Source organism: Stegodyphus dumicola, chromosome 9 (genome assembly GCF_044657685.1).
Source record: "Stegodyphus dumicola isolate Sdum_Otavi_A_Nest chromosome 9, ASM4465768v1".
NCBI classification, from domain to species: domain Eukaryota; kingdom Metazoa; phylum Arthropoda; class Arachnida; order Araneae; family Eresidae; genus Stegodyphus; species Stegodyphus dumicola.
The window spans coordinates 181,941,589-181,952,322 of NC_140776.1; the positions used below are offsets into that span (position 1 = coordinate 181,941,589).

General features: G+C 33.7%; 1 protein-coding gene across 1 annotated transcript in view; it reads right to left on the reverse strand.

Annotated features, from left to right (window-relative positions):
* Nucleotides 1-8,043, reverse strand: part of LOC118204983 (ionotropic receptor 93a-like) — a 46,310-nt gene extending 38,267 nt beyond the window's left edge. The window contains exons 1-3 of the mRNA XM_085824432.1: nucleotides 7,684-8,043; nucleotides 2,566-2,667; nucleotides 2,289-2,471 (exon numbers count right to left, since the gene is read on the reverse strand). Coding sequence (XP_085680558.1) covers nucleotides 2,289-2,471; nucleotides 2,566-2,667; nucleotides 7,684-7,830 — 432 coding nt within the window. The 5' untranslated portion in view covers nucleotides 7,831-8,043. The remainder of the gene's footprint in view (nucleotides 1-2,288; nucleotides 2,472-2,565; nucleotides 2,668-7,683) is intronic.
* Nucleotides 8,044-10,734: the final 2,691 nt, after the last annotated feature.

Genomic DNA, 10,734 nt, shown 5'->3' on the forward strand with positions numbered 1-10,734 from the left:
TACCTACGAACGTACGTACGTACGTACGCACGTACGTACATACGTTCGTACAGACACCAAAAATTCTCTTCAGAATTAATTTTAAAGCAGTTTTATAATTTTTTTGAAGGAAAAGAGTATTTTATTCTGTCCTTACGTACAGATATCACGCAAAAACATCGTTAAATTGCATTCGATTGCAGTCAAAATTGATATTTTCGATGAAATATGCTGCCTTAAACTTTTCGCGATTACAATACTTCCTTTTTACTTCGTACAAGGAAATAAAAATGGACAGAGTTATTCCTTCATTTTAAACAGAATAATATTCCTTATGAAAATATTTTTAAAATTGCAGATCATGCGCTTTCTCTTCCAGGAACAAACGCAGCAATAGAACGTGTTTTTTCTAGTATCAATAAAATATGGACAATTGAAAAAACGCAGTTGAACATTAAACTTTTAAAATATTTATTAAGCGTAAAATATAATTTGACCAATTCATGTGAGAAATTTCATGACATTTTAATAAATGATCCGAATCTATTGCCAAGTATTCACGCTGATAAAAAATATGACCGTGAAAGAAAACCATAAATTTTTTTAAATAAAATTTTAAATTAATTAAAAACATAATATTCAAATTGTAGTTTTTTACAAATATTTTTATAGTTACCAATAGTTAATAATAAATATATTTTTGTATATTTATAGATAAGTAAATGCATATATACAATAAAATACATTTTTTAAAATTATTGGTTTGCCTGCATAACTAAATTACAATTCTCATTTCATTCCATTTGTTCCGCTTGGTCTCGATATAAATGTGGTCTCTTTATATATATGTTACGGTGAAATACCGAAATCTGGAGAATGTCGACTTTCTCCGGTGAATGTCAACATTCACATAGTCTCTTGGTGTATGTCCGAAATATTTTCCAAATACTCTTATTTCTGACTTACACTCGACATTCACCATGTACTAATGGTGAATGTTGAACATATAACAATATTATATTTTCTTCTCCGTAATTCAGTCGCGAATAAACGCACTTGAGACTCGAAATAAGAACTTAAGAACATGAGAACCTAAAACACACAATACATTCAAAATAAGAAAGGAAAATAATATAAGTTAAAAACTTAATTATACAGTACGTTCTAAATGAGAAAATAAAATAACAGTCATAAAAAACTTACTAAATTATGTGATTCAAATCTTATTTATTGCAACAACTTAAACTATTATGGCACTTTATGACCTCTCTTTTCGACTTACACCAGAACATATCTGTGATTGTTGACATACACCGGCGAGGGTCCGAATATACAAGAATGTAGTGCAATATTCGATCTTTCACCGACGTATTTGTTGAATGTTGATATTCTCCGGTGAAAATCGACATTCTCCAATTTCGGTCCTTCACGGTAACATATACATTTCTAAAATTTGGCGGCACACAAAAATACCTTGGCTCAGTGGTTGAGAATCATTGGTTTAAATAGACAATACAATTAAGACACTATAACACGCCGAATATATACTAAATCAGAAGTCAAACAACAAAAATCAGCGTTATATTTACAAAATCTTCACAGGAGTAGTTTCGATGGTTTTACCGAACCACCATCCTCAGCTGCAAAACCGCAAATGAACAAGATAGGAAATAATGATTAGATAAGATAAGAAAGCCTGGACGTGAATAAGCAAGTGGCGCCATCTGTTGGGGAAACCAGAACTAAAACATAATTTCTTTAAAGGCCGAAGGCAAATTTGGATTGGAATTAGGATCGTTAACTAGAACAGAAAGATTTTTATGAATGTGAAATACCTTTAGAAAATCCAGTTCTCCAATGGAAGATGTTTTTTGAATAATTTTGGCAGCAGAAAAATTGAAAGTGTGATTTTCGGACCAAATTCACATTCATAAAAATCTTTCTTTTCCAGTTAACGATCCTAATTCCAATCCAAATTTGCCTTCGGCCTTCAAAGAAATTATGTTTTAGTTCTGGTTTCCCCAACAGATGGCGTCACTTGCTTATTCTTGTCCAGGCTTTCTTATCTTATCTAATCATTATTTCCTATCTCGTTTATTTGCGGTTTTGCAGCTGAGGATGGTGGTTCGGTAAAAACCATCGAAACTAGTCCTGTGAAAATTTTGTAAATATAACGCTGATTTTTGTTGTTTGACTTCTGAATTAGAGAATACAATGTCAGAAATTCTGAAATACTGCGCAAATACCAAGTGCCAAGTCGCTGTTCATAATTAGGGAAAGAGTTCAGAATCTTGATGATATTGAACTACCTGCATAATGGCAACGCGCAAAGTAATCATCTCCACGTCGATGTTCTCCATTCTGAGAATTCCGAGGTCCGGCGACCATACTGCAACAGCTTTCAGACGCTGAGTACCGTTTTCAGAAAGTGAGCTCTTCCAGAATGTATAGTCATTTTCAGTCCCTTGTGAGCAACAACTTGTAAGATTTTTCTGAAATGCAAGAATGTCCTCAGTATTTACTTAATTTCTGATAATAAAAACTTCAAAAGATTTATTACTGTAGATATTTTGCTATTATCCTCACCCGAATATCGGCTATGATACTATTGCCCAGATTTCTATCACTAGAGGCGAGTTTCTTGCATTTTCCTTCTGTTTTATGGCTGTGAGATCCACTGGGTAGTAACTGGAAACAAATGCAAGTACATATGGATAAATGAAAATGATATTATAAGTGAAAATTAGTATTGCAAACTTTATCATTTTAAGAGGACTTATACACTTTAAAACCCTTAAGATCTTCGAATATGTGATGGTTGCAAGAATTTACATAACTTGTTGATTTCAAAAGCAATTACTTCCAACCTTTTACAGCTGACTACATAATATAGCTGCTTTCTGAAATAGTAATCAGGAAGTTTGTGTTGCCACAATATTTTTATAATTTAATCCGCTTTGTAACAAATTTTTTCGTCATGCTCAAACTTTGCGCGCACAGTTTAAAACATTCTGTTACATAATTTAAAACATTCTGTTGCATAATTTAATTCCATATTTAGTATATAGCTTTTATAACATTTGGAAACTACTGTGAACCAAAAATCCTGAGAATTTCATGTTAAATTTTTATTTTGTTTGGAATTGAGTTTATAAAATGTATTTTATTAAAAAAATCTTAATGTTTTCGTGCATAAATTTTTTAATATTAAAATATTCATCAGATTTTGGGTTCAGGTAGAAAATAGTGCCCATATAAAGAATTCCATCAAATTTCAAATATAAACCATTAGCCATTTTTAAAATATCATGCGCTCAAGGTGGAAACATGACGAAACATTTTGTCCCAAAGCGGATTAAATTACAAAAATATTTAGTGGCAACACAAACGTTCTGGTTACTAGTTCCCAAAGCAGCTATATTATGTAGTCAGCTGTAAAAGGCTGGAAGTAATTGCTTTTCAAATAAATAAAATATCCCAATTCTTGCAACAGTCACATATTCGAAGATCATAAGGAAGTTATGAGAAGAATACTTACAATCTTTCCGAAGTGATAAAACACCTACTTATTGAAATCAATGCATTCTTTCGAGGCGACGATAAAACACTAATGCGTGAGAAGTTCTGTTTGATTTTATGTACAGCATTCAAACACCCGATTAATATTTTTTTTAAAATCTAAGCTATTTAACTTTTTAAAATTATAATCAGAGCCTTTTTCAAGCAGATGTTCTAGAAATAGTTTCAATGTTAGCAACATTCGTGAAAATCATCATGTAGATTGAGTCATACGAATAATTATATAAATTAAAGGATCAAGTGATTTATTTGAAATATTACGTTAATGCCTGTAAGGATCCTAAGTTTTACTAACGTTTATTTTATTTTAAATCTTTACTATCACTTCTTATTTTCTACTTCCGGCCAGAATTAAAAGCTTTAACTTATTTATGCAAATTTGTCTTGCTAACGCCAAGTGCTTAAGTTGTGGCTTTTTGCCAAGCAAGAGAGAGGAAGGAGTTATTAGAAGCAGGCCGCTTGCCATAGTAGTTTTTACTCGTTTGCTGGTTGCCTTCCAGACCAGAGGTTTAATCCTCGTGATAATTTTAAACGTATCGTAGTTTTAGCAGCTCTCTGTACTACATACGGCTTTTTGTTAATTAACGGCCAATCTTAAAGTAGGCACTTGTATATTAATCCAAAGTTAGTTTAGTTAGAGTTTTAGTTAATATTTTTATATTCTTACGTTCAGACCACAAGTGGTTGGTCTCTGTATTCCGAAGTCCGGAAATCTCTGTAAAGATAGAAAAATAAAGAGTTTCGTATACCCTTCCTGTGTGTATTGTCTACTTCACAAATTATTGAACATAGCTTGAGTAAGCTCCCTGTTCCGAGTTAGGACAGTCCATGTTTCCAAAGCAAGTAAAGAGGAATACCAGTCCTGATATGCCAACAAAAATTTTGTTATGACTAAAATTTATATTTCAATGGATATTTGTTAGTTTTACGATAATAATGCCCTTCCTTTTTCTAGTAACTGAACAAAAACTAAGCGTAGAATATTTTCGCCAAAATCTACATTTAAATGGGTGGAAATATGAATGGAGTTACATTATCTGCTAGTTCAATGTCTGCTTAGCATTATTCCAGGATTTCAGTATCTGCTCATATTAATCATTTAAATCCTTCATTATTAAAGAGAAAAAAAGAGTTATTGTTTTTTTTTTCCTCTCTTCTCTAGTACTGTGCATGTATGCATGTATAGTTGAATGATTTAATTGATACATTGTGATATATAAATTAAACTAAAAATACTAAAAAGAAAAAAAAAACCATATTGGTAATTGTGGTAGGTACCATAATAAATTGTAGAACACAGCTAACATGACTAACGCCTGTGATGTACTCAAAAATTAACTGATTGCATATCTAACAATCAGCGAATGAGGTAAAAAATATGGTCTTAGTTTAACTGTGCAATTTTGCCGCAGGTTAAGAAAAATCTTACAGCTATGGGTACTTAAAAGTCTCATTTATTCGAGTGAGCAATCTGCAGTTTATTTAGATTCTCGGTGGTACCATGTCTTTGAGATGAGTATCGGATGTACCAGTACTTCAGCGAACTATTTTTAGACGAACACTGCGGAACTAACTCGTCACAGCTCCTACAGAAAGTGTAAGAACAGAAGAAGATCTACCTAATGTATCTTAAACCTAAAGGGTGTGTTACCCCCGCGTCATTTCCCGCGCCATTCGGCTAGAGGGCGCTGTGTACGTTCCAGTAGCCATTGGCAGACGGATACGTATATGTAAAGCTGTATGTATGGTTCTTTCTTGAAGCAGCTTTGCGTGTATGTTTCAATAGTCAGTGGCAGACTGAATTCTAAAGGTGTAGGACGTGGAAGGCAGAGATGCCTAATAGTATGTCTTCAACTATTTCAATGTGCTACAAAATTCTTGTAAATAAATTTTATTATTCTTTCCGAAAGCCTCTTTGATGCACTCTTAGACACACGAAACCACTAAATGCAATAGGATGTCTTAATACTTTGCTTGTCAATCTTACGACTGAAGCAATTTCAGCCTTCCTGCATTATGGTAATTTCACGGATTGTTGAAATATTCTGCGTTAAGTTTAATATACGGCTGGACTGCTTTCGCAACAAGTCAGCTTAAAAGTGTCGTTTCATTACTGCTATAAAGGGAAGCACTGATAAAATCTTAAATGTAAGTTGACCCGCACATTCCGCATTATATCAGCCCACACTATACAGTGTCCATCTTCATACGTCTCTCTTTGCCATTCGAAAAGCATACATATAAATACTGTGAGAAACGTAAGAGAAATTGTAATTTGTCAGTAAAGACAACAATGGGCCGTCTCAAAAAATTCAATGATATTCTTCTTGTATATGCAACACTGACGCACCTTACAAGGCACTTCGATTAATTCAAGCCATTATGAGTAAATAGCAACCATTTGGAACTGATGTTACTTATGAGGGCAAGCAACTGAATGACAGCTGTGTATTTGCCTAGCTTCGAATTATTCTGTAATCTAATCGTTACTATTGACGACTCATTGTGTCACCTTTTTGTACCTAAATTTTGTCTACTGAAAGATATACTCAAGCGTTATTTCTTCGAGAACATTAAATTAAATGTGCTTTTTTTTATCTCTCGTTAACATTGTTCATGCTTTCAAAATAAACATTAGAAATGAAAATTTATAAAGTTAGCCATTTTGTTTTCCTCTTTGTTTACTGAAATAACTGGCCAAAGAAATGTTTATATTTTTCTCAAAACTTTTGACGTTTCACTAGCCTAAAAAAAATATTTTTTATGCTTAGGAAAATCTTATCACAAGCAAAATGAAGTGATAAGCATATTGTTGAGAATTTTGTACTTAGATAGATCATTTTAGTAGAATTGTTGTATTTTTCTGTATAATGTAGCGTGAGACAAATTTTACGAAAAAGATATGCCGGAAAAGTAAGAATGCAGGCAGCAAGTGCATTTAACATTGAGTAAATGGGTATCTTGGTAATACGTATAACAAAATGTCGCCAAGGTAATGACGGTTTTGGCGACTTACTTTTTTGCAAATTTGGCGAAAAATCACTAAAAGTCGCCGAATTTGGCGTCATTTTGGTCCGGTCCCTGTATTACCGTAATATGTATTGAAATTGAAAAGATGTAATTGGCTACTATATTAGCTGTAACTATAATTCCCCCCCCTCGTATTGCTTTCCACTTTTTTCGAGAAGCAGAAAGTATAGTTCGACCGTCTCAAACGCAACCTTGGCTGGCATTCTGCCAAAACACATAGACTCGTCCAAAAGGGGCGTTATTACTTGCTGCGACGTGAAAGGTGACGTGAATATCTTCTCTTCTCCGTACAGAGAGAATTTATACGCTCGAGAGAAAGAAAGTCCCCATCCTTCCACCCTATTTTGAGAATAATTCTGTCCGAATGTCGTATGCGTGTTTGCGCTCATGGTCGCGGATGGGGCGGTCGAACTATTCTAGAAATATCTCTCGGCCGGTTGAAAACTATTTAACGCCGAAGAGAAAGCATCTGCCCTCGGTTGCTTAGTTATTGTTGCTGCGATTTGTTGGTTCCATGTGAACTTTCTCTTTAGATGCACTTTTGCACTGCTTTGTGTTTAACGCTCCTAGTAGTTTAATTCGTAACTACTGATCGTACTTTGTGATACTGTGAACTCTGTACGAGTATTTCTTAGGAAAATTCCAGAACTTTGAAGGTTTTTCTGCTAATAAAATTTTATTATAATAGCAGCGGACTTGTGTGCATTCAGTCTATGCACACAAGTGCATTCAGTGTGTGCATTCAGTGCAGCAATATTTTCTTAGCTTCATATTTTCTTTAAGTATCAAGTTGAGGTACAGATCCTTCAGGAAATCATTAGCGTTTGCAATATAACGGAAATGACCTCGAAAATGTTACGGAACTCCAATAATTATATTACTCCAATAATTAATAGGGGTAAAAGTCACCACCTGAGCAAAATTTTAACAAGATCTTAATTTAAGAATTAAAGCAGAAAAAGGATGAATTTAAAAATTAAAAATATTGGCAAAGAATAAAACACACAGTTCTACTTCAGTGTTTGAACAACAAGAGTAATTAATTGGTGATATAACTATAAATTATTAGGTAGAAGATTAAGCTATTGCACTGACCTCTATAGCCGTAGGACAGTCAGTGATGGTCAGAGGATCATTACTGACAATTACAAGATCCACTTCGTAAGCTTTCACGCTGAGGAGCCTTTCTTGCCATTTTTCTGGATCATCCATCACCAACAATTTTGTGCGCTTGTTGTGCATACTAGTTTGCACTAGCTGAAATGAATGTCAAAAAGGGAACACGAACTATTGCTATTCGTAAACAATCATACAATGAAAAATCACAAAGCAAGATTTTTAAAATGCGTGAAAATGAAGCATGTATATTTGAAATTCATTTTTAATAAAACTTGAATTTTATTCTGCAGAAGTACCTGAACATACTAAGATTAATTAGGATACTCAGATACCCTAATTAAAATGAAGATTTAAGGGGCTATTGCTAATTTAAGGTATAATTTTCAATCGTATTTTGCCTTGTAAATTTAATTCATTCTCGTCCGAGACTCTTAACTCGAAAATTTCGTACAGAAATATAAATTATTTCATGTTATGGGAAATAATTTAAAATTTTAGAAAAAGTACAAGTAAAAATAAGATATATATATATTATTTACTAAAGAATATTGATTATATTATCTCCTAATATTAATTTTAGTAGAATTATCTTAAAAGAGTGAATCCATACTTAGTAAGTTCAATTTCGAAAAATGTTTTAAAGTAACTTGAATGTAAATTGTTAAAAATATTTAACGGGGAGTTGAATTAAATCATGAATAAAAAAATTTCAATTGTAAAAAGAAATAAATTAAAAGCAAGTAATTAAATGAATGCTAGTAATCATTGCCATTGATCAGAAATTAGTTGACGTTTCAAGGGGAACAAACCAACTCCCGTTCAATGAACAATAATTAAGAAATAAATACGAAGGTGTTTCGTCCTTTACTCGAGCAATAAGGCGATGCCAAACTTGCAATTCAAGCTAGGCCAAACATTTCCGTGAATAGAAGGGATTAAGAACCAATGCAGAGAACCAAAGATAACTCGATTTCGCACTAAGTGAATTTAAGATCATACAACATTATATATATATATAAGGAAAATTGTGTACATTTATATAGAAATTATTAGTTTTATTTATAAAATCTTTAGTTTTATATGCTTTGTATATATACCGGGTGGTCAAAAAGTCAGTATAAATTTGAAAACTTAATAAATCATGGAATAATGTAGATAGAGAGGTAAAAATTGACACACATACTTAGAATGACATGGGGTTTTATTAGAAAAGCAATAATCTGATCAGAAAAGCAATAATTAGCATAACAAATTAAGACAAAGCAAAGATGATGTTGTTTACAGGAAATGCTCAATATGTTCACCATCATTCCTCAACAATAGCTGTAGTCGAGGCATAATGTTGTGAACAGCACTGTAAAGCATGTCCGGAGTTATGGTGAGGCATTGGCGTTGGATGTTGTCTTTCAGCATCCCTAGAGATGTCGGTCGATCACGATACACTTGCGACTTCAGGTAACCCCAAAGCCAATAATCCAACGGACTGAGGTCTGGGGACCTGGGAGGCCAAGCATGACGAAAGTGGCGGCTGAGCACACGATCATCACCAAATGACGCGCGCAAGAGATCTTTAACGAGTCTAGCGATATGGGGTGGAGCGCCATCCCACATAAAAATCGTACGTTCCAGCAGGTGTTTATCAGCCAGGCTGGGGACGATGCGATTCTGTAACATATCGGCGTACCTCTCACCCGTCACGGTAGCAGTTACAAAACCAGAATCACGCATTTCCTCGAAGAAAAAAGGCCCGATAACAACTTTTTTTTTTGGTTCTAATAAAACCCCATGTCATTCTAAGTATGTGTGTCAATTTTTACCTCTCTATCTATATTATTCTGTGATTTATTAAGTTTTCAAATTTATACTGACTTTTTGATCACCCGGTATATATGTTACGGTGAAACACCGAAATCTGAAGAAAGTCGACTTTCACCGGTGAATGTGTCAACATTCACATAGTCGCTTGGTGTATGTCCGAAATATTTTCCAAATACTCTTATTTCTGACTTACACTGGTGAATGTCAACATTCACCATGTACTAATGGTGAATGTTGAACATATAAGAATATTATATTTCCTTCTCCGTCATTCATTCGCGAAAAAACGCACTTGAGACTCAGAATAAGAACTTCAGAACATAAGAACTTAAAACACACAGTACATTCAAAATGAGAAAGGAAAATAATAGAAGTTATAAACTTACCAAATTATGTGATTCAAATCTTATTTATTGCAACAACTTAAACTATTATGACACTTTGAATTGCACGAGAGGCCCTTGCTTTTACAACTGCATGTATTTGTGGAACACTTCCTTTTGGAATGGCAGCGTGTACATAGACTCCTCTCTTTTCGACCCACACCAGAGCATATCTGTGATTGTCGACAAACACCGGTTAGGGTCCGAATGTACAAGAATGTAAAGAAATATTCGATCTTTCACCGACATATTTGGTGAATGTTGACATTCTCTGGTGAAAGTCGACATTCTCTAATTTCGGTCTTTCACGGTAACATATGTATATAAAAAAAAGAAAAAAATTCTTGTGTTTGGTTCTATGTTTTGGTTTTGTTGCCAACAGCTGCTTCTTTTAGTCGCTTTGGAGAAAAAGATTTAGAAAACCTATTCAACGATGACGAAATCTATTATTAATTTAACATTTTTCTAAACTAATTAATGGCATTGCCATTGAAGATTCTGACGGCTCTAGAAACAACAGCTTGAAATTGATGTCACATATCAAACCATTCTTCCAACTCGCTCCAGCGCTACAAGGTTTTCTTTATCTTGCACGGTTGAATTGTTCCTTTTCTGCTATAATCTTCTTCATTCTCGGATGACATTTGCTTTTTCTTTCTTATCTTTCAATCTGCTTCCTTCTTAACTCCAGTTGCTCTTCAACGGTTAGTTCAGCAACTTTGTGTTTTTCTAACCATACCTTTCTACTTTATATCTGCTACATTAACTTCCGAATGAATATTCTTAGCCAAAGAAACAACAGTATCTATAGCGTCAATTTCTTTTC